Source organism: Hemiscyllium ocellatum, chromosome 11 (genome assembly GCF_020745735.1).
Source record: "Hemiscyllium ocellatum isolate sHemOce1 chromosome 11, sHemOce1.pat.X.cur, whole genome shotgun sequence".
Lineage (NCBI taxonomy): Eukaryota > Metazoa > Chordata > Chondrichthyes > Orectolobiformes > Hemiscylliidae > Hemiscyllium > Hemiscyllium ocellatum.
The window spans coordinates 22,316,237-22,341,421 of NC_083411.1; the positions used below are offsets into that span (position 1 = coordinate 22,316,237).

Here is a 25,185-nt window from a genome sequence, read left to right on the forward strand (position 1 = left end):
CTCAGCAGGTCAGGCAGCATCTGTAGAGAGAGGAACAGTTAACATTTCAAACCGAACAATTTTTCTCACAGTTGGTAATGTTAGAGATGTACCAGGAGTCAAGCAAGTAAAGAGGCTGGGAAAGAAAAGCAGGAGATAAGTAGAAAAAGGAAAGTCTGTGATAATGTAGAAGGAGAAAAAATGAAATGACAAAGGAATAAGGGTGGAAGGCAAATTGAAATAACAAGAGAGACAGACAAGCGGAAATGTAAGCTGGAAAAACTGAATCACCATCAACAGAATTTAGTCAAATGAATTTGAGTGGAAGTTACAATCTGAAGTTGTTGAATTCAGTGACGAGCTGTGAACTGCCTGTAAACGTTTCCTTAAGCTTACGTTTAGATTCACTGGACCTTTTGTATGAAGCTATGGACAGAGTGTTCAGAACACAGTTGAGGCACAGAATTAAAATGACAGACATTCAGAAGTTTGGGATCATACAGACATTTCTGCAAAGTGCTTGTTCACAATATGCCTCTAACCGCCACAGCTACCATGCACTTTCTCCTATGCTCCTGTAAAGACTTTATTCCATTCACCCAGTTTCTCTTCTTCTGTCATATCTATTCTGACTATGCTACCTTCTTCACCAGTGCTTCCAAATGTCTTCTTTTTTCACTAACTGAGGGTTCTCCAACATGGTTGATAGCTAGGATCTTTAACTGTATCTGTTCTATTTTCCACACTTCCATCCTATACCTCCTTGTACAATAGCCTCTGTGTTCATTTGCATGAAATATTAATTCTATTTCTCTCACCACAGATAATGCATGACCTCCTGAGTATTTCTAGCATTTTGTTTTCATTTGCCTATTCACCTCCTTGACTATCATGCAAACTAGGAGGCAAGGATGCTCATGTAAAATTGATGCAGATGGATTTCATCTCCCAGAGTGTAATAAAAATCTGAATTCTCTACCTACGAGAATTGTGGAGGCTGGGTCACTGAAAGACATTGTAGATAGAATTGTGAAATATTGAGGATTTGAGGGTTATGATGATCTGGCGAGAAAGAGGATCAAAGTCTGGGCAGATCAGCCATGATATTGTTGAACAGTGGAGCAGGCTTGAGGTTCCACATGCTCTACTTTTGCTCTGACTTAGAGTCACAGAGTTGTAGAGATGTACAGCATGAAAACAGACCTTTCGGTCCAACTGGTCCATGCCAACCAGACATCCTAAATTAATCTAGTCCCATTTGCCATCACTTGGCCCATATCCTTCTAAACCCTGACTATTAATATACCCAACTTAAATGTTGTAATTGCACCGGCCTCCACTACTTCCTCTGGCAGTTCATTCTATACATGTACCACCCTCTGCATGAAAAAGTTGTCCCTTAGGTTCCTTTTAAATCTTTCCTCTCGCTTATATTCTTATGTACGCAGCATTCCAAAAAATAATATTTAGCTTTTATGGATACATTTTATGATATACTGTGTATGGTTCTAGTCTTACCAGCGGTGAAACAGGTATTACTGGGTGAGCTGTTTGGCATGTTTTGAATGCAGCGAAATAGCGTCAATACAGGTCGTTCATTCCCAACCACATTAGCCTTCCTTCTCTGGACTACATGACCCATGGCCATGCAGTTATCATAGTACAGAACCTGTGAAATGAACAGCCATTACAGAATCAGAATTCAGATACTAAATACGCATTGTTAGGTGAAGTAACAAACTTGGGGATGCTCACATTTGGCTGACATTAGAACATGATAAATATAGTCACTGATGTTTCTTTACAGAAATGTGCTAACATCTTGTTGTCAGGCATGATCACATTGATGTAATTTGTAACATGTGGAATTTAAATAACTTGATTAAAAAATTCTCCTATGGAATTGAATATTAGGAGAATTAGCATTCATGTTTTTTTCTTGCTGGTAACTCTGGCAATACTGATGCTATATGCTTCAAGGCACTGTTTGCTAATTAGATCTGTTGGGGTTGCTAATTACAATGGGTGTAATTATATTTTGTTAATTACAGTAGGCAGGGTTAGGAATTACTAATTGCAATAAGTAGAGCTGTTGATTGCTAATTACAATTGGGGTGGTTGAAAGGTTGCTATAATGTTATTGATTGAATTATTAATTTGAATACACATGGTTACAGTTGGTTAATTAGAGTAAGGAAGGTGAGGGTTTTGTTAATGATTGGAATGTGGATGTGTAGGAGGAGTTGGTGATTAAAGTTGCTGAAGATCAGAGTTAATTAAAGTAGTTGGGGAATTGGTTGGAGTAGGGGGTTGGGAGTTGTTAATTAAAGTAAGTGCTGCTGAATTTGTTATTTGAACACATTATTAATTGAAGGTATTATTCAGAACCAGTCAAATGATATAAACCAGTATCATTACAGCAACTGTGAAGTCATAGGTGATGTGTCATTATTATTGAACTAAACAATTAACATGATTGAATGTGTACGTTTTTTGTTTGCTTTGTGCATTAGAGTAATTACAGTTCCCTAAATAGATGCTGTAAGTTCTTGTTAAGAGAACATTAGAATTCACTATATCAAGTTACTGACATTGCAGAGTACATCCATATTAATGTAAAAACAAGAGTTGTTTTGCTGAGTAGATGGGAGTTATGTTCAGGTATGCCTTTTCTCTTAGCAGTGTGTCTCACAGGAGGAACAATTGTTAAGAAACTCAACACGTGCTCATGATATGATGTAAACTGCTGCAAATGTGTTGCTGGTCAAAGCACAGCAGGCCAGGCAGCATCTCAGGAATAGAGAATTCGACGTTTCGAGCATAAGCCCTTCATCAGGAATGAGAGAGAGTAGCCCTCTCTCTGATGTAAACTACCTACTGATAATTATACTTTCTCAAACTGTCTGATCTTTACATTTTACATTCTTTGTTAGTTACTGCATCTTTATTGTTGTGAGCCAGTTAACGTTGTACAGATGGCCTCAGTCAATCCTTAAGCCATTTAGCTGATATCATCTCTATTCACAGAAAGGAAAAAGCAAGCCAAATTGCATTTAATTAGCAGTAATCCTTTCCTGTTCTGATTCTGACAGCTTAACTACATTTTAGCATAGTAACAGTGAGTCCTTTTTGAAAATAACAATCTGAAAAGAAAGTTTAATTCACATTTTTTGTTTAAAACATTGCTGAATGGGAGCTCCATATGCCAGTCTATTTCCGTTTGGAAAGCTCTTATGTTTCTTTTGGGAATTTAAATTGTAATAAAGATTATTATATTGTCATTGTAAACTAACTTATCACATACCCTGTAGATATTCAGCCATTCTTCTACCTAACAGGTCCATCTGTCATCTCAGTTTTTTTTCTTTTTGGTTATAATTTATTTTATTAGCTAATTACACTATTTAAATCTTTCACCTAATTTCAATTCCCCTATCACTTTTCACCCCAAACCACAATCCCATTTGATTACAATTCACAGTCAATCTGAAAAGAAAATCCTCTGCTGTAGGGGGCTATGATAACAGACCAGCAATTCCAATGGCAGACTTGGAGAAGTGCAGACTGGAGTTGTATGCCAGGACCACGAAGACTCCTAACCATGATACACTCCATTGGACTTGTCTGGGATATTGAATTTCTAATGGACAATTTCCCACGTCTGGAATTCTCCAAAACAATTCATTGTAGTCAAAAACTTCGAACAGTTCTGACTCAGTAAAGCTAGTAATTATACAGGAAAAAAATAGAGGATTAGAAACTTCCAGGTAACTATTAAATATCTGGCTCGATATTGAAACGTCCCCAACTTCTTACACCTCTCCCCCTCCCTCCAACCACTGCTCAGCCCAGACCCCCATCCAATATGATTCCCAACCCTCCCCCAGATCCAATACCCCACTAATGGCCTGACTCTCTGGCTGCTGGCCCAATCCCTCACTTCCTACCTTCTGGGAACTGACACACCCTTGCTTCCAGAATGTTCACGAACCCTCCACTCTTCCCCCAGACCCATAGAAACATAGAAAACAGGAGCAGGCCATTTAGCCCTTGGAGCCTTTTTCCCCATTCAATATGATTGTGGCTGGGCATTTAACTCAGTACTCTCTTCCCACTTTCTCCCCATGTCCTTTGACCCCTTCAGCCTGAAGAGCTAGATCTAACTCATTCTTGAAAACATGCAATGTTTTGGCTTCAACCACTTTCTGTAGCAGGGACTTTCACAAGCTCACCTCTGTCAGCATGAAAAAGGTTCTCCTCATCTTAGTTCTAGATTGCCAATCCCCGAACCTTAGACCGTGGCCCCTGGTTCTGGACTCATTGGTCACCAGGAACATGCTTGCTGCATTTACTCTGTCTCATCCTGCTAGGATTTTATAGGTTTTTATAAGATCCCCTCTTTTGAATCTCCAGTGCATAAGACTATAAGAATAAAGTCCTAATTGATCCAGTCTCCCGATATACATCAGTTCTGCCATCCCAGGTTTCAGTCTGGTAAATCTTTATTGCACTCCCTCCAGAGCCAGAACATCCTTCCTCAGATAAACGGACCAAAACATACTCCAGGAGTTGTCTCATCAAAGTCCTGTATATATGCAGCAAAACATCCCTCCTCCCATTCTCAAATCCTCTTACTATGAAGGTTAACATATCATTCACCTTTTTTACTGTTTGCTGCACCTGCATGCTTACTTTCAGTGACTGCTGTACAGGGATATCCTGTCTCAGTGCACCTCCCTTTTTCCCAATTTATTACCATTCAGTTTCCTGTTTTTGCTACCAAATAGGTAACCTCACATTCATTCCAGCTATGTATTGTTGGTAGATAGATGGAAGAAAGCAGTCAGAGATTAGTGTCTTAATTTAACAGATTAGAGCCTGACATACTTCATATTATAATGCATACGCAATAAACAGAATTCTAATAAACCCTAAATCTGAATCTGAGGACATAGAACATAGAACGTTACAGAGCAATACAGGCCCTTCAGCCCTCAATGGTGTGCTGACCTGTGAAATTAATCTGATGCCCACCTAACCTGTACCGTTCTGTTATTATTCATATGTCTGTCCAATGCCCGTTTAAATGCCCTTAACGTCAGCAGGTCTATTACTGTTGCAGGCAGGCCATTCCATACCCCTACTACTCTCCGAGTAAAGAAACTACCCCGATATCTGTCCTAAATCTATCGCCCCTCAATTTGAAACTATGTCCCCTCATGTTAGTCTTCACCATCCAAGGAAAAAGACTCTCGCTGTCCACCCTATCTAAGCCTCTGATTATGTTATACGTCTTGATTAAGTCACCACTCAGCCTTCTTTTCTCCAACAAAAACAGCCTGAACCCTCTGCCTTGCCTTCTGTACCAGGCAACATCCTAGTAAATCTCCTCTGAACACTTTCCAAAACTTCCACATCCTTCCTGTAATGCGGTGACCAGAACTGCACGCAATATTCAATGTGCAGTCTTACCAGTGTCTTGAACAGTTGAAGCATGACCTCGTGGCTCTGAAACTCAATCCCCCTACCAATAAACATCAACACACCATATACCTTCTTAACAACCCTATCAACCTGGGTGGCAACTTTCAGGGATTTATGCACCTGGACATTGAGATCTCTCTGTTCATCTACACTGCCAAGAATTTTACCATTAGCCCAGGACTCTGCATTCCTGTTACTTCTTCTGTAGTGAACTACCTCACATTTTTCTGCATTAAACTCATTTGCCACTTCTTAGCCCAGTTCTGCAACTTACCTATGTCCCTCTGTAACCCACAACATCCTTCGGCACTATCCACAACTCTACCTACTTTAATGTCATCCACAAATTTACTAACCCATTCTTCTAAGACCATATCCAGATCATTTATAAAAATTACAAACTGGAGTGGCCCCAAAACAGATCCTTGTGGTACACCACTGGTAACTGAGCTCCAGGATGAACATTTCCCATCAACCACCACCTCTGTCCTCTTTCAACTAGCCAATTTCTAATCCAAATCACTAAATCACCTTCAATCCCAAAACTCTGTGTTTTGTGCAATATTACGGATTAGTGGTGCTGGAAGAGCACAGCAGTTCAGGCAGCATCCAAGGAGCAGCGAAATCAACGTTTCGGGCAAAAGCCCTTCATCAGGAATAATTTTATTCCTGATGAAGGGCTTTTGCCCAAAACGTCGATCTCGCTGCTTCTTGAATGCTGCCTGAACTGCTGTGCTTTTCCAGCACCACTAATCCAGAATCTGGTTTCCAGCATCTGCAGTCCTTGTTTTTACCCCGTCTTGTGCAATAGCCTACCGTGCGGAACCTTATCAAACGCCTTACTGAAATCCATATACACCATATCAACTACTTTACCTTCATCCACCTGTTATGTCACCTTCTCGAAGAACTCAATGAGGTTAGTGAAGCACAACCTACCCTTCACGAAACTGTGTTGACTATCCCTAATCAAATTATTCCTTTCCAGATGATTATAAATCCTATTTCTTATAACCTTTCCCAACACCTCACCCACAACCGGAGTAAGGCTCACTGGCCTATAATTACCAGGGTTGTCCCGACTCCCCTTCTTAATCAAGGGAACAACATTTGCTTTCCTCCAGTCTTCTGGCACTACCACTGACCTCAATGATGACATAAGAATCAAAGCCAAAGACACTGAAATCTCCTCCCTGGCTCCCCAGAGAATCCAAGGATAAATCCCATCCGACCCAGGGCCCTTATCTATTTTCAGATCTTCCAAATTTGCTAAAACCTTCTGTTTGTCAATCGCAATCCCATCTAATCTAATAGCCTGTATCTCTGTATTCTCACTAACACTGCCCTTTTCTAATATGAATACTGATGAAAAATATTCATTAAGCGCTTCCCCATTGCCTCACATTCCACACACAACTTTCCTCTGCTATCTTTGATTGGCCTTAATCTTACTCTAGTCATTCTTTTATTCCTGATATGCCTATAGAAGGCCTTAGGATTTTCCTTGATCCCATCCATCAACAACTTAATAGAACATGGAACATAGAACATTACAGCGCAGTACAGGCCCTTCGTACCTCGATGTTGCGCCGACATGTCATACTAATCTGAAGCCCATCTAACCTACACTATTCCCTGTACATCCATATGCTTGTCTAATGTCAACTTAAATGTACTTAAAGTTGGCGATTAGTGGTGCTGGAAGAGCACAGCAGTTCAGGCAGCATCCAAGGAGCAGCGAAATCGGCATTTCAGGCAAAAGCCCTTCATCAGGAATAAAGGTAGAGAGCCTGAAGCATGGAGAGATAAGCTAGAGGAGGGTGGGATGGGTAGAAAGTAGCATAGAGTACAATAGGTGAGTGGGGGAGGGGATGAAGGTGATAGGTCAGGGAGGAGAGGGTGGAGTGGATAGGTGGAAAAGGAGATAGGCAGGTAGGACAAGTTTGAACAAGTCATGGGGACAGTGCTGAGCTGGAAGTTTGGAACTAGGGTGAGTTGGGGGAAGGGGAAATGAGGAAACTGTTGAAGTCCACATTGATGCCCTAGGGTTGAAGTGTTCCGAGGTGGAAGATGAGGCGTTCTTCCTCCAGGCATCTGGTGGTGAGGGAGCAGTGGTGAAGGAGGCCCAGGACCTCCATGTCCTCGGCAGAGTGGAGGGGGAGTTGAAATGTTGGGCCACGGGGCGGTATTGGCGACTCTACTACCGTTGCATGTGCTCTCCTGGCTCTTCTTAGTCCTTTCTTTAGATAGAGTCATAGAGATGTACAGCATGGAAACAGACCCTTCGGTCCAACCCATCCATGCCGACCAGATATCCCAACCCAATCTAGTCCTACCTGCCAGTACCCGCCCCATATCCCTCCAAACCCTTCCTATTCATATACCCATCCAAATGCCTCTTAAATGTTGCAATTGTACCAGCCTCCACCACTTCGCTGGCAGCTCATTCCATACTTGTACCACCCTCTGTGTAAAAAAGTACGTCTCTTTTATATCATTCCCCTCTCACCCTAAACCTATACCCTCTAGACTCCCCGACCCCAGGGAAAAAACTTTGTCTATTTACCCTACCCATGTCCCTCATAATTTTGTAAACCTCCATAAGGTCATCCCTCAGCCTCCGACGCTCCAGGGAAAACAGCCTCAGCCTGTTCAGACTCTCCCTGTAGCTCAAATCCTCCAGCCCTAGCAACATCCTTGTAAATCTTTTCTGAACCCTTTCAAGTTTCACAACATCTTTCTGATAGGAAGGAGACCAGAATTGCACGCAATATTCCACTGGTGGCCTAATCAATGTCCTGTACAGCCACAACATGACCTCCCAACTCCTGTACTCAGTACTCTGACCAATAAAAGAAAGCATACCAAATGCTTTCTTCACTATCCTATCTACCTGTGACTCCACTTTCAAGGAGCTATGAACCTTCACTCCAAGGTCTCTTTGTTCAGCAACACTCCCTCAGACCTTACCATTAAGTGTATAAGTCCTGCTAAGATTTGCTTTCCCAAAATGCAACACCTCGCATTTATCTGAATTAAACTCCATCTGCCACTTCTCAGTCCATTGGCCCATCTGATCAAGATCCTGTTGTAATCTGAGGTAACCCTCTTCGCAGTCCACTACACCTCCAATTTTGGTGTCAGCTGCAAACTTACCAACTGTACCTCTTATGCTCGCATCCAAATCATTTATGTAAATGACAAAAAGTAGAGGGCCCAGCACCGATCCTTGTGGCACTCCACTGGTCACAGGCCTCCAGTCTGAAAAACAACCCTCCACCACCACCCTCTGTCTTCTACCTTTGAGCCAGTTCTGTATCCAACTGGCTAGTTCTCTCTATATTCCATGAGATCTAACCTTGTTAATCAATCTCCCATGGGGAACCTTGTCAAGCATCTTACTGAAGTCCATATAGATCATATCAACTGCTCTGCCCTCATCAATCCTCTTTGTTACTTCCTAAAAAAAACTCAATCAAGTTTGTGAGACATGATTTCCCACACAATGTCATGTTTGACTATCCCTAATCAGTCGTTGCCTTTCCAGATACATGTACATCCTGTCCCTCAGGATTCCCTCCAACAACTTGCCCACCACCAACGTCAGGCTCACTGGTTGTCCTTACCACCCTTCTTAAACAGTGGCACCATGTTAGCCAACCTCCAGTCTTCCGGCACCTCACCTGTAACTATCGATGATACAAATATCTCAGCAAGAGGCCCAGCAATCACTTCTCTAGCTTCCCAGAGAGTTCTATGTTACACCTGATCAGGTCCTGGGGATTTATCCACGTTTATGCATTTCAAGACATCCAGCACTTCCTCCTCTGTAATTTGGACATTTTCCAAGATGTCACCATCTATTTCCCTATAGTCTATATCTTCCATACCTTCTTCCACAGTAAATACTGATGCAAAATACATGTTTAGTATCTCCCCCATTTTCTGTGGCTCCACACAAAGGCCGTCTTGCTGATCTTTGAGGGGCCCTGTTTTCTCCCTATTTATCCTTTATCCTTATGTATTTGTAAAAACCCTTTGGATTCTCCTTAATTCTATTTGCCAAAGCTATCTCATGTCCCCCTTTTGCTCTCCTGATTTCCCCCTTAATTATACTCTTACTTTCTTTATACTCTTCTAAGGATTCACTCGATCTATCCTGTCTATATCTGACATATGCTTCCTTCGTTTTCTTAACCAAACCCACAATTTCTTTAGTCATCCAGCATTCCCTATACCTACCAACCTTTCCTTTCACCCGAACAGGAATATACTTTCTCTGGATTCTCGTTATCTCATTTCTGAAGGCTTCCCATTTTCCAGCCATCCCTTTACCTGTGAACATCTGCCTCCAATCAGCTTTTGAAAGTTCTTGCCTAATACCGTCAAAATTGGCCTTTCTCCAAGTTAGAACTTCAACTTCTAGATCTGGTCTATCCTTTTCCATCACTATTTTAAATCTAATTATGGTCGCTGGCCCCAAAGTGCTCCCCCACTGACATCTCAGTCCCCTGCCCTGCCTTATTTCCCAAGAGTAGGTCAAGTTTTGCACCTTCTGTAGTAGGTACATCCACATACTGAATCAGAAAATTGTCTTGTACACATTTAACTAATTCCTCTCCATCTAAACCCTTAACACTATGGCAGTCCCAGTTGGTAGCTGAAAATGTGTTGCTGGGAAAGCGCAACAGGTCAGGCAGCATCCAAGGAGCAGGAGAGTCAATGTTTCGGGCATGAGCCCTTCTTCAGAAAACTCCCAGTTGATGTTTGGAAAGTTAAAATCCCCTACCATAACCACCCTATTATTCTTACTGAGATCTCCTTACTTATTAGCTGAGATCTCCTTACAAATTTGTTTTTCAATTTCCCTCTGACTATTAGGAGGTCTATAATACAATCCCAATAAGATGATCATCCCTTTCTTATTTCTCAGTTCCACCCAAATAACTTCCCTGGATGTATTTCTAGGAATATCCTCCTTCAGCGCAGCTGTAATGCTGTCCCTTATCAAAAACACCACTCCCCCTCCTCTCTTGCCTCCCTTTCTATCCTTCCTGCAGCATTTGTATCCTGTAACATTAAGCTGCCAGTCCTGCCAATCCCTGAGCCATGTTTCTGTTATTGCCACGATATCCCAGTCCCATTTTCCTGATCTTTTTAATTCTCAATCCCCCTTTCTGAGCCATCACACATCATCCTCACATAAGCCTTCTTCTTTTCTTGACAAGAGCTTCAATTTCTTTAGTAAACCATGGCTCTCTTTCTCAACAATGACCTCCCTGCCTGATAGGTGTATATTTATCAAGGACCTGCAGTAGGTGTTCCTTGAATAAGCTCCACTTTTCAAGTATGTCCATCCCTTGCAGTTTCCTTTCCCATCCTATGCATCCTAAATCTTGCCTGATCGCATCATAATTGCCTTTCCCCCAGTTATACTTCTTTCCCTATGGTATATACCTATCCTTGCCCATTGCTATTGTAAACATAACCGAATTGTGGTCATTATCGCCAAACTGCTCACCTACCTCCAAATCTAACACCTGGCCAGGTTCATTCCCCAGTACCAAATCCAATATGGCATCTCCCCTTGTTGGACAGTCTACATACTTTGTCAGAAAACCCTCCTGCACATATTAAACAAAAACTGACCCACTTAAACTACTTGAAATATAATATTCCTCATCAATATTGGGGAAGTTAAAACCCCCCATAACGACTACACTGTTACTCTTACTCCTATCGAGAATCATCTTTGTTATCCTTTTCTCTACATCCCTGGAACAATTTGGAGGCCTATAGAAACCTCCCAACAAGGTGACCTGTCCTTTCCTGTTTCTAACCTCAGCCCAAACTACATCAGTGGATGAGCCCTCAAAAATTATCTCAGCTGCTGTAATACTACCCTTGATTAACAATGCCACACTCCCCTCCCCCTTCCCCCACCTCTTTTACCATCTTCTCTGTTCTTACTGAAACATCTAGATCCAGGAATCTGCAACAACCATTCCTGTCCTTCCTCTAGCCATGTCTCTGAAATGACCACAACATCGAAATCCCAGGTACCAACCCATGCTGCAATTCTGGACGCTCCTGGCATTGAAGTACACCCATTTCAAACCAACACCCTACTTGCAGGTGCCATCTCGCAACCTTGTAAACCTATCCCTGACCTCATGACCCTCAACCTCCTGTACACTGGAACTACAATTCAGGTTCCCATCCCCCTGCTGCATTAGTTTAATCCCCCAAAGAACATGAGCAAACTTCACCCCCCAGGATATTGGTACCCCTCTGGTTCAGCTGTTTGTAGAGGTTCCACCTTCCCCAGAAACAGCTCCAATTATTCAAGAATCCAAAACCCTCCTCCTGCACCATCCCTGAAACCACATGTTCAGCTCCGCTCTCTCCCTGTTCCTCACTTCACTAGCATGAGGCACAGGCAACAAACCAGAGATGATTACTATATTTGTTCCAGCTCTAAGCTTCCACCCTAGGTCCCTGAATACCTGCCTTAGATCCCCACTTTTCTTGCTGTCTATGTTGTTGGTGCCTATGTGGACCATGACTTGTGGCTGCTCCCCCTTCCCCTCAAAGATCCCAAAAACACAGACACATCATGAACTCTGGCACCTTGGAGGCAGCACACCAATCATGTGTCTCTCTTGTTCCCATAAAACCTCCTATCTGTCCCCCTATCTATGGAAACCCAATGACTAAAGCTCTGCTCCTCTTCCCCCTTCCCCTCGGAGCAACAGGGACAGACTCTGCGCCACAGACCTGTGCCCCATTACTTACCCCTGGTAAGCCATCTCCCCAAACAGTATCCAAAACTGTATACTTGCTGTTGAGGGGAACAGCTTCAGGAGATCCCTGCACTGCCTGCTGGTTCCCTTTCCTACCCCTGACGGTGGCTGTGGAATAACTACCTCCCTGTAACTTCTCTCAGTAACCCCCTCCGCCTCCCAAATGATCCGAAGTTCATCCAGCTCCAGCTCCAGTTCCCTAACACGGTTCTCGCGGAGCTGGAATTGGGTGCAGTTCCCACAGATGAAGTCAGCAGAGATTCTTGATCTTGCCATCTCGTTGGCCAGTCTGTCAAAAACCCAAATTCATGGTTATGAACATAAAATCAAGTGGCACGTCATGTAAAACCAGCAGTGATGGGATCCACTGCCTAGAAAATTGTGGCAGCATTGATGTTTAAAAAACAAAGAATAAAACAGCACAGTAAAAGGCCCTTCAGCCTTCCAAGCCTGTGCCAATGCATTTTGACTTTCCATTCTAAAACTGTCTTCACTTACAGGATCTGGATCTTTCTATTCCCTTCCTATTCATGCATTCGTCCAGATGCTTCGTGAATGCTGCTGTTGTGTCTGCTTCCACCACTTCCTCTGGTAGCGCATTCCAGGCACTCACCATCCTTTGTATGAAAAACATGCCTCATACATCTCTTTTGAACATCCCCCCACCGCCGCGGCAACTTGAACCTGTGTCCCCTCGTAACTGACCCCTCCACCCTGAGAAAAAGCTTCATACTTTGCACTCTATCCATGCTACTCACAGTCTTATAAACTTTTATCAGGTCGCCCTCCAACCCGCTGTGTTCCAGTGAAAACATACACAGTCTGTCAAATCCCTCCATACCAGGTAACATCCTGGTAAACCTTTTCTGGATCCTCCCCAAAGCATTCACATCCTTCAGGTAGTGTGGTGACCAGAACACATTTAAAAAATCTGAAATTGTTTGGAGAAGAGAATAACTAAAAAAGAAAATCACCTTTTCAAGAAATTGTTGAAGTAGTTTTAAGACTCGCTTGCAACTGAAGGGTCACAGAGCTGAAAACCACACTGAAGGAATAATCACTGAACAGAAATCTCCAGGAGAGAAATCATTAAAGACAACAGTAAGTGAATAAAGTTATTTTGCAGCAAGTAATAGGGAAAACAAGCTTTTCAGGCATTGGTGGGAAGTGATTTGGTGGGGGTGGGGAGGTGGGGGCGGGGAGTGGATGTAGTTAGCGCGGGTGAGGAAAGGTGTGTCAGCAATAAAAGCCATCTTGCAGTGAAGGGGCTAATTCCTGAATGAGCACCGATGAAAAAAAGCCAGACTTACACTGAAAACAACATATAAAATGCAGAACATCGATAGCTTTCAATTTTAGAACATCAATCTTTACGACAACGAAGCAACAATAGCTTTAACCACACAGATTACAACAAGACATCAAAATGAGTATAATACAAGGACATTGGAATCCCAACAGATACCATCCAAATCAAGAATATACTCAACATTTCAAGAGGCTTTTGAAAATTAGCCAAAGCAGCAAAATTGACAGATATTGATCTTTCTAACAAAAAAAAATCAAGCTATTACATTAATTTGTTGGTCAGCAACTTGACGAATGTAGAAAGCACAATTCCTAACATTTCAAACATTTCAAATGATTGGACACAAGATCAACCGCAGAACAGGTTAGCAGACTTCTGCACTGTATGGGAAGAACATAAGAGCATGTATTATACAGAAAACAGATCAATGACAAACAAATTACATTGACACCCTCATAAGAGCCTTTTGATCAATACTTCACTTCAAGAATAAATAAAACACTGGTGAACTTGTGCTTCATTAGCATATATCAATTCCCAGGAAACTCTGTCGACCTGTTCATTTACAACTGTGGGTACTGTCAGAAACAAGCAACTGTGTAAATTTACAACAGGAGCTCCTCTGTGACAGTATCATAGCATACTAGGGTGAGCTGGGTGGAGCATGTAGAGATGCTACTGCATGATTTGGCTGAGAAAGTGGGCAAATGCATGGCAGATACAGGATAAATGTGAGTATCCATGTTGGTAGCAAAAATAGGAAGGAAGATTAATGTTTGAATGACTGTAATTTGAGAGAGGCAAATGTTCAATGAGAACTGGCTGTCCTCCTGCACCATTCACTGAATGTAACTATGTAGGTACAGCAGGCAGTGAAGAAGGCAAATATATGTTGGCCTTCATAGTGGGACGATTTGAGTCCAGGAAGAACGACATCCTACTGCAATTATACAGGGCATTGGTAAGGCCACGTCTGGAATATTGTGTTCCATTTTGGTCTCTTAATCTGAGAAAGTGTATTCTTGTTATGGAGGAAGTACAGCAAAGGTTTAGCAAATTGATTCCTGGGATGGTAGAACTGAGGAGAGATTGAATCGGTTAGGCATTTAATTCACTGGAATTTAGAAGAAAGAGGGGATGTCATAGAAACCTCTAAAATTGTAAAAGGACTAGATAGGTTTGAAGCAAGAAGGATATTCCTGGTGGTGGGAAAGTCCTGAACGAGGAGTCATAGGTTAAGGATAAGGAATGAACCTTTTGGGATTGAGATGAGAAGAAATGTCTTCACCCAGAGAGTGGTGAGCCTGGGAATTCACAACCACAGAAAGCAGTTGAAGCCAAAACATGATGTGTTTCCAAGAAAAAGGTAGATATAAGTCTTGTGGCTAAAGGCATCAAGGGATATGGCGAGAGGGCCAAAAAATGCGCAGGTTAGGGTGAATTAGCCATGCTAAATTGCCCTTAGTGTTAGGTGAAGGAGTAAATGTTGGGGAATGGGTCTGGGTGGGTTGCTCTTCGGAGGGTCGGTGTGGACTTGTTGGGTCAAAGGGTTTGTTTCCACACTGTAAGTAACCAAAAACAAAAGCTAGAGAATTGAGCTTGCTGTTCAGCCATGATCACAATGAATGGCAGAGCAGTATTGAGAGGTCAAATGGTCTGCTCCTACTCCTATCTTCTATGTTTCTACGTTATTATTGTCAAATCAATATTGAATATCTTCAAACAAAAAAGAACCCAGCTGGAGAACAAGCAGTCCAAATAGCAGTAGATACAGAGTTCAGATAATTGTTTAAAAAGCATTATACAGCAAATGTAGAACACACTACAGAAAGTAGTACTCTTCCTATGAAATAGCACTACTTAAAGCACAATAAAGCATTCAACCACTGAAGACAGACCTACAATTAACAAATACACCACATGTGACAACTTCAGTGGGAACTCTAAAACAATCTAATGCTAGAGCATCCTATAACAGGTATGGTTTCAAATCTTCACATCAAAGAAAATATTGGCTGGCCTTATTCCATTAATGTATTCAACGTAGAAAAAGTGATCATTGCTTGAAGAAGCACTACAGTCTAAAGAATAAAGCAAACAACAAACCCAATTGTTACCAAGGCGACATGTACACTCATGACTTGGACTAGAGCCTGGAAAAACATCTCAATTACACAATGGAATAAACTTCTCTATATGAGTGACAACTGTCTCTGGAAAACTAACATTACCCTTTCCTAGGAGAAAATAAACTGTCACTGGGTGTCAACCTGACAAATTCATCTACATAAAAGGTGATCCAAGTTTTAGCTGGATGCTGATGCCAGCATTACAGTGATCTCAGATAACGCACTGTCGTTAGTTAAGGTGAACATATTATAATGACTTGAAAACTGTGTGCAGATGGAGGCACCACACCTACAGTTAAACTGTTATTGCACAATGTACTGACATTCAGAGATCACACATATCTGAAGGAAGTGTACATCATCAGTGACCTGCAAACGTTTCCACTGAGTAAGAAGAGATCTTTTGCCCTCAACCTCCTATGTATGGTATACGAATTCTCAAACACTGCAAAAACATCTTAGAGTGTCAGTATACAGGACTGGGAAAGTTTGAAAGTCCTTATAAATTAACCTTTAAATGTATTGCCATACCAGTCTGTGTCTTTATACCCACAAAGATCTCTCATCCGCTACCAGCACAAATAAATAAACCATACGGGATTTATCCTCCTGATGACTGAACTTATAGAATTGTGCTAAGGATATAACTGCTCCATAATGGGCATAAATTACACAATGTGGGTAGAGTCAGTTGGATAAACTAGAGATAGTGTTCAGAGAGTAGTTTCTTCATAATGTAATAGTAACATAAAAGCCTGATATATCTCAGATTACCATGTATGAGAATATCTGATATTAATAAGCAACAGTAGAATTCTGAAGAAGTTTAAGTCTGAAGGTGCGAGACGACTCCCTCCGCAATTCCCTCCTCATGTCCACACCCCCCACCAACCCAACCTCCACTCCCGGCACCTTCCCCTGCAACCACAAAAAATGAAAAACTTGCACCACACCTCCTCCCTTACTTCTTTCCAAGGCCCCAAGGGATCCTTCCATATCCACCACAAATTCACCTGCACCTCCACACACATCATTTACTGCATCCACTGCACCTGATGTGGCCTCCTCTACATTGGGGAGACAGGCCGCCTACTTGTGGAACATTTCAGAGAACACCTCTGGGACACCCGCACCAACCAATCCAACCGCCCCGTGTCTGAACACTTTAACTCCCCCTCCCACTCCTCCAGGGACATGCAGGTCCTTGGCCTCCCCATCGCCAGACCATGGTAACACGATGCCTGGAGGAAGAGCGTCTCATCTTCCGCTTAGGAACCCTCCAACCACAAGGGATGAATGCAGATTTCTCCAGCTTTCTCATTTCCCCTCCCCCCACCTTATCTCAGTCCCAACCCTCGTACTCAGCACCGCCTTCTTGACCTGCAATCTTCTTCCCGACCTCTCCGCCCCACCCCATCTCCGGCCTGTCACCCTCACCTTAACGTCTTTCCACCTATCGCATTCCCAACACCCCTCCCTCAAGTCCCTCCTCCCTGCCTTTTATCTTAGCCTGCTTGGCACACCCTCCTCATTCCTGAAGAAGGGCTTGTGCCTGAAACGTCGATTCTCCTGCTCCTTGGATGTTGCCTGACCTGCTGTGCTTTTCCAGCAACACATTTTTAAGCTCTGATCTCCAGCATCTGCAGTCCTCACTTTCTCCTCATCTATCCTGAACCCAAACCATGGCTGGGTGCAGAAAACTGGATGTGTTCTGATGAAGGGTCATTGGACTTGAAATGTTAACTCTGTTCTTCTCTCCACAGAGGCTGCCAGACCTGAGTTTTTCCAGCACTTTCTGTTTTAGTTTCAGGTCTCCAGCATCAACAGTTCTTTGTTTTATGTTGTGATAGAAGAGAATACTGTGTGGACTGTCCACTAAAATTCATTATGGTGCATTCCTATCCAGCTGGGAATGCTCAATAGAGCTGTTTGACTGTGCTACACTTTTCAGTTAAAACAAACACATTGTAAAACTGACATTCTAACATTATGTATTATTTAACCTCTAATTACGTCAATTAAGTTTATTTTGTAAATAAAATTATTAAACATTTATTGTAATTTAAAAGAAAAGTAACAATAATGTGGCTATCTCACATGGTCTCCAGTGTTTGCTGTTGCAATTAAGAGGTACTTATTAATCCTGACCAAACTATCCCAGAGATATAAAAACAGAAGTTGCTGGAAAAGCTCAGCAGATCTGGCAGCATCTGTGGAGAGAAATCAAAGTTAATATTTCAATAGTTCTGAGGAAGGTTCACCAGAGCCGAAACATTAACTTTCACTTCTCTCACAGATGCTGTCAGATCTGCTGAGCTTTTCCAGCAACTTCTGTTTTTGGTTCTGATTTACAGCATCCACAGGGCTTTCAGTTTTTATCCCAAAGAGATCCTAGCTAGTGGTTGCCAACTTCTTTTGGACATATTCCCAGAGGTTTTATCATATGATCGCCTGCCTACAACCATCTTGCATAACCAAACAGACATTTTTGTCTGCACAATGTTTATAACTTGTTTTTAAAAATATGCTCAAAAGAAGAGAAAAAAAAACTTTTTTTATGACCCTACAATTTTTCTCTTAGATTGCTCATCAGGAAGAAAGTTCATGTTTATTCCCTGGAATTTTCACAGCAATCCTGTGAGATGGCATTCCTATCTATCTTGTGTTAATGGAAACAAGTTTTCACCATGACCTGAGCAGAAAATTACTGGGAGAATGCCCAAACTGTAACATTCCACTAAGGCAAACACAGTTTATGGTTGGCAACCACACTTATGCTTCCAGGATATGGCAAGTTAAGAGAAACCTCACATTCCCAATTTATACTGTGAAGCCAGCTCTACCACTCATTAGTTACTATAAGGTTATGCTTACCTGACTGTACACAGTGTAATAGCCATTTTCTCTCACAACTATTTTATTGGAAACTTTCTTCAGTGCCTCACCCCTCCTGGAAGCCACAATCCAAGGAATAAAGGTTGAATCTTCTGTTGGGATAAAATTAATGTGGCAATGAAGAATACTTCAACAAAGCAAGGATATTATTGCAGTTGCATATATATTATAAACTATTATAATTTGATTTCCAAAGGCAATACATACTATCTGAGTTAATTCAATGCTAATATGAAAAGGAAGTACATCATGAACACAAATCTATTTTCTAAGAATTTACATTTATGCTTTATTAATTGCTTCCTTTAACAGTTTGAAATATCTGATTATTGTAACTGACCTTCTATACTTTGTATTTCACTTCACTTTAATGTTTTCATCTTATTTTTAAGTAATGAATAGAGCTGTTATTTATGAAACAAGAAAACATGGACGTGATGGGTGTGGGTCCAGTTCAAACTGTTTAAAAGGCATTTAGATAAATAGATGAATAAGAAATGTTTGAAGGGATATAAGCTATACTCAGGCAAGTGGGACCAGTTTAGTTTGGGATTATGGTCAGCATGGACTGGTTGGACCAAAGTGTCTGTTTCAGTGTTGTATGACACGATGACTGTAAGCATATTATCTCTGGCAAACATTGTTACTGCAAATAAGAGCTGAGGAAGATTTGTTGGACATGTGAAAGTTGTTGGGCATGTGAGGCATGTGAGAATGGCAACTTTAAATTTCCTTTTGTCCTGGCCCCCCCCTATTCCCTATTGCTTTCTGGAACATTTTGGGAAATATAATTAGATCTCACAATCTACCCTCTGATCGGGAGAGTGCTAGGATATTAATGCATTAAGCTGAATTTTGCCAGCCATTGAACAACATGAGTGTTGAAGAGAAAGTTGGCAAAATCACGTACGTATGACACTGAAGAAATTCGATGTCACTGAGAGAACCAAATGTTGAACGGGAAGATTGGATTCTCACTGGTGAGCAACAAGAAGCAACATCATCAAGACACACTTCAAGGGCAGTGATTGCATGCATTCCCTTCCTCCAGGACCTCCAGAGACCTGCCAGCAAAGTTGTGCTCTAATTTCTCTTTGTTCAACATGTCTGGGATGATTGACAGGAGCTGTGCAAGGCAGTTTCAGATTGACAGATCTTAAGCTGGTGCAGAGCTGGACTTTAAAGAAGGCACCAGCATTGGTGAATACTTCCAACCTCTGTCAAGAGAGCAGAGTGAGCACCATAGAGGTGTGGTGCATTGGCAAGACATTAACTTTCTTATAATAGTATGAGAAATCTTACAAGGATTCACGGATAGAAATTCTCCATGAAACTCACCAAAATTGAAACAGCTGATTTCCAGTAAAATTCAGACCATCATATCATTGTGTGCCAATGCTGGCAGTAAATACAAAATAAGTCACTGAGCTTTAATATGATTGCAATGTTAACTGAAAGTAAAAAATGTGGATAAAAGATAACTATTTGTACAGACAAGGTGGTTAGAAAATAGCTTTGTCTGATTGTTATTGGCAATCAAAGAATTTTAATTGAAGAGCATTCTTGGGAAATAATTTGACAGGTAAAATCCAAATAACAAATGTGTTCAGCTGACAAACAAATTTTGCAACGAGAGGAAGTCACAGAAGATATGTTTATAATTTTAAGCCACTGCATCAATGGTGGTGTGATAGATTGTCAATGAATAGTCAGCAAGAGCAGAAATGTATGTTCACACTTTTATCTTTGACTCATTGTCTCTGATCTTGAACACATTAGTGTGGGAAAAAAACATGTATTTATTTAAAAAATGAAACTGGCTGAAGGTGAGTGAATGTAGGTGGAGAAATGTGAAACAAATAAATGAAATTATGACATGGTTCAGAGAAATCTTAGTCACGTTTAGACTGAATAGTTCTTTACGAGCTGCAAGTGTAGAAAATGCTCAGCCTGCATCTTCTACTCTAATAACACTCGAAAATCTTGGAAAACTGTCATTAAAAGAGTCCATGCTCTGTAATCTCTCCCTAAACCCTTTGTCAGAATTAGAGCACCTTAAAACTCCGTCATCAGGTTTGTCAACCTTCTTAGTTTTTGCTTTGTCTTAGAATCTGTTGTTTTTCCTTATGCATCAGTGAACTATGGTGAGAAAGTTTCCATTTTACATGTGCCTGAGAAATGCAAATTATGCTGATTGCACTTTGCCACAATAACAAAGATCATACCTAAGATTTTATCTTATGTATCTATGTATATTGTTTCATATAAATCTTGCTTAGTATTCCTAATAGATAGGTGTGAAATGGCACCTATGAGAAGGGAGGAGAGTAAGTTGATTGTAAACAAACAGAAACTGACAAAATCGTAAGAATTCCTATGCTTCACTGTTTGCAGAAGAAAATGACACAAGGGAAGAATTAACACCTGAAATGCTGAAAACAATATGAGTTAAAGGAAAAGTATTAGAGAATGTGATTAAGCTAAAGATGAAAGCACAATATTAGGGTTTCACATATTATATCCAATGATCCAAGAGGAAATGGAGTTAAAAAAAGTAGAGATCAAAGAAATTGTATTTCAGGGCATTATACAGTATTTACAGCACAGAAAGGCCCTGTTAAATTACCTTGCAGAATTATGCTTTCCCTAGCATCAGGAATCAGCTGGAGGAATGATAGTTGTTCTGCAAAGAAAATATTGGTTAATATTTCATTAATTGCAATTTATTATTACATTCATCACTGATAAATAATGACTCTGAATGCTTTGAGTTAAAATGGTGTCATAGTTTCCCTTTTTGTTAACCACTATAACGTAATGTAGCCTTGATCCAACCATTCCAACCTTGCAATATGCTCTCCAACAATAGAATGTGAATCTTTCTCTGCATACCTTTCCCTAAAATGCTTTCTTCTTTAATCAGGTCTCTCTCAACCTTCACAGTAAATCATCTGCCCTCCCCAGAAGACCCGAGATCTCATTCTCAACCTCCATTGTGTATGCCATGCATAGATAATGTGCCATATTGATGTGCTGGAGACCAAGCATGTGCATTAATGAAAAAAAATCTGGAAAAGTTTTATAATAACTCCTGGCATCTGCATTGTTTATTGGCAAAATGATGTTCAGGGTGGATTTTACAAAGGAATAAAATGTTTTAAATTCTTCGTTATGTTTATTCCTTTCTGGTTTGTGTCATCTCACAATAATAAAATTGGCCACTGCCAGTACTACAACATATGAATTGAGAGTGAATTGACAATCTACTTTTCAACTAAACCATTGGAAGTAAATAATGACATGGTACAAAATGGGTTACTTAATTACTATTAGCCTGATTTGCAGTATTGAGCAGAGAATAAAATGAAATATTAACTACTGAGGGAGTAACAGAGAGGGAAGGTGTGTGCATGAGAGGCTGTTGGACAATGGACAAGTAAGTGTTTGGCTTTAGACAGTAGTTGTGGAGATGAGAGAAAAGAAATAAGGATGGAAAGGCCAGGATTGTGTTAGGGGCACTCTGGACAATTGGGAAACTTTCAATGTCAGCAAAGGATTATGAAAAACGAAATCAAAAGAGTTAAGATGAACTACAAAACGAAACTAGCAAAAAACATAAGCAATGATAACCAAAAACTTTCTATAAGTATATAAAAAGGAAGAGAATAGTGAAAGTAAATATTGACCCTTTAGTGGATAAAAATAATGTGTTAATAATGGAAAAATCAAAAATGGCAGAGGTACTAAACCAATATTTTGTCTCTGTTTTCACAGTGGAAGATAATAATGTCTTCCTGAAAACTGCATTACTAGAAAGGAACTTGATGAAATTACAATAATTAGAGTGAAGTTATTAAGCAAACTGATGGGATTAAAAGCAGAGAAGTCCCCAGGGTGTGATGGCCTGCACCCGAGGGTATTAAAGGAGGTGGCAGCAGAGATAGTAGATATTTTAGTTATAACTTTCCAAAATTCCCTGGATTCTGGAAAAGTACCAGTGGAATGTATATGCTAATTCGAGAGGGTACACTCTTATTTGAGATAGGCAAAAAAGTGGGAAACTGTAAACCAGTTGGTTGCCTTCTGTAGTGAGGAAGTTACTGAAGTCGATCATAAAGGAGGAGATAACTGAACAGTTAGAAAAACAAATCTCAATTCACCAGTGTCAGCATAGTTTCGTGAAAGGTCAGTTGTACTTGAGAACCTTGCTGGGGTTCTTTGAGGATGAAACCAGCAAGATGGATAATGGGGATCTGATGGACATAGTATATCTAGACATTCAGAAGGCATTTGACAAGATGCCACATAAAAGACTGATCCATAAGGTTAGATCCCAGGAGATTTAAAGGCAGAGTATTGGATAGAAGATTGGCTGACTAACAGAAAGCAGAGGGTCAGGATAAATGGATCCTTCTTTGGATGGTGAACTGTGGAGTGCCGCAGGGTTCAGTTCTCGGATTTCAACTATTTGCAATCTGTATAAGTGATCTGCAAGCAGGGATAGAGAGTAACATAGCAAGGTTTGTGGATGATACTAACATAGGTGGGAATGGAGGCAGTGACGAGGAGATAAGGAATTTACAGATGGATATTGATAGGCTAAGAGAATGGGTCAGAATCCGGCAGATTAGATTCCCGACACTATGGAAACAGGCCCTTCAGCCTAACAAGTCCACACAACCCTCCAAAGAGTAACCCACCCAGACCCATTCCCCTCCCTTATATTTACCCCTGACTAATGCACCTAACACCACGGGCAATTTAGCCAATCCATGCTAACCTACGCACCTTTTGAATTGTGGGAGGAAATGGAGCACCTGGAGGAAACCCACGCAGACACGGGGAGAATGTGCAAACTCCACACAGGCAGTCACCCGAGGAATTGAACCCGGGTCCCTGGCGCAATGAGGCATCACTGCTACGCATTGAATCATCTTGCCACGCAACAAAGATGGAGTTTAATTGGAGAAGTGTGAGGTTGTCCATTTTGCCCAGAAATATAAAAAGGCAAATTATTATTTAAATGGGAAGCAGATTCAAGGTACATCAGTGCAGAGGGATCTGGGTGTCTTTATGCATGAATCACAGAAAGTGACTTACGCAGGTGCAGCATCTAAGACAGGTAAATGGAATCCTGACATTTACTGCAAAAGGACTGGATCATAAAAGTAAAGAAATGTTGTTATAATTAGATAAGGTTTTGTGAGACCCATGCCTGGATTATTGTGTTCAGTTTGGGTCTCCTTATTTGAAGAAGGTTATGGTGGCACTGATGGAGTGCAGAGGAGCCTCATTAGATTGATTCCAGAGATGAAAGGACTGTTGTCTGAGGGGTAGTTGAATACCTTGGGCTTGTACTCACTGGAATTCAAAAAAATGAAGGAGATCTGATTGAGGTATATAAAATGCTAAAGGGGACTAATAAGGTGGACATTGTGCCTTATGGGACATTCCTAAACAAGAGAGCATTAATATAGAGCAAGATGAGGGAGGTTCAAAACTGAGATGAGGAGAAACTTCTTCTCTCGGAGGGTTGTGAATCTGTCTCAGAATGCAATGGAGGCAGAATCAATGAATAGGTTCAAGTAAATAATAAATAAGTTTCTGATGAAAAGTGGAATAAATGGCTATGGAGTGCAGGCAGGAAAGTGGAGTGGAGACCAGGATAAGATCAGGCATGATCATTTAAATGGACAAGTGAATTCAAAGGGCTGAATTGCCTACTCCAATTCCTGTTCCTGTGTTCCTATGGCTGTCTGGGATGGGGGTGTAAGATTAGAAGAATTATTTTGGTATGGGTCAGGTGTGACATTGGAGACCAGGATGGTGATGGAGATCTGAGGATAGAATAGGGGATAGAGTTGAGGGTGGTCAGACATTTTATGAGGAGATCAGAAAGGCCAGAGCAAGGGGGTTGATAGCAGATTAGAAAAAGGTTTGGTAATTTGCTTATCATAGTGGGGAGCTGGAGCAGTAAGCTGTATGCAGCAGGTATGTAGATATCACCTAGACCCTTGCCTCTTCTGGCTGCTGCTAGTTTTCCTGCAGACTGGAAAACTGAACAGCTAGAATAAAATTTAAAATGGTGATTAAATACGAGGTGTACCAGCTTATTTAACTTCCAATCCTATCTCCTGGAAGTGGATTGGCTGCTTATTTTTGTCCTGTCTCTGTTAAAACTGGAAGAGGGCAGGTTGAAGTTGCGTTTCAGGTTTTTAACATTTTATAATCTTACCCAACCCAAACCTTCATGGGACTTTGTGGCTATAAGACTTTAACTTTTTCTTATGTGGAGATAGCTGAAGAGCTAAGACTGAGATTTGGGTATTGGTGTACCTCAGTCTGTTTGGAATCAGATAGGCTTCCATCATCAGAATAGCTTTTGCTATAGTTTTGCTTTTTGAGCTTGTTGTTCCTGGATGCCAGTGTAATTATTCCAGTTTCATGAAAAGGTGACTTGCTATATTATTGGCAGGTAAGTGAAACTTGAAGGAGTTCAGAAAGAACATGCTTGGACAACGTTAGGCTATCCTATTCCTCATATATTGGCATAGTTACTGCTATTGTATTCCCTGTGGGACATAAA

At 41.1% G+C, this 25,185-nt stretch overlaps 1 protein-coding gene across 1 annotated transcript in view; it reads right to left on the reverse strand.

Moving 5' to 3' along the window:
* Positions 1-25,185, reverse strand: part of LOC132820127 (tumor necrosis factor ligand superfamily member 13B-like) — a 41,691-nt gene that overhangs the window by 10,944 nt on the left and 5,562 nt on the right. Inside the window, exons 3-5 of the mRNA XM_060832060.1 lie at positions 21,226-21,282; positions 18,579-18,691; positions 1,498-1,648 (exon numbers count right to left, since the gene is read on the reverse strand). Of these exons, the coding sequence (XP_060688043.1) occupies positions 1,498-1,648; positions 18,579-18,691; positions 21,226-21,282 (321 nt within the window). The remainder of the gene's footprint in view (positions 1-1,497; positions 1,649-18,578; positions 18,692-21,225; positions 21,283-25,185) is intronic.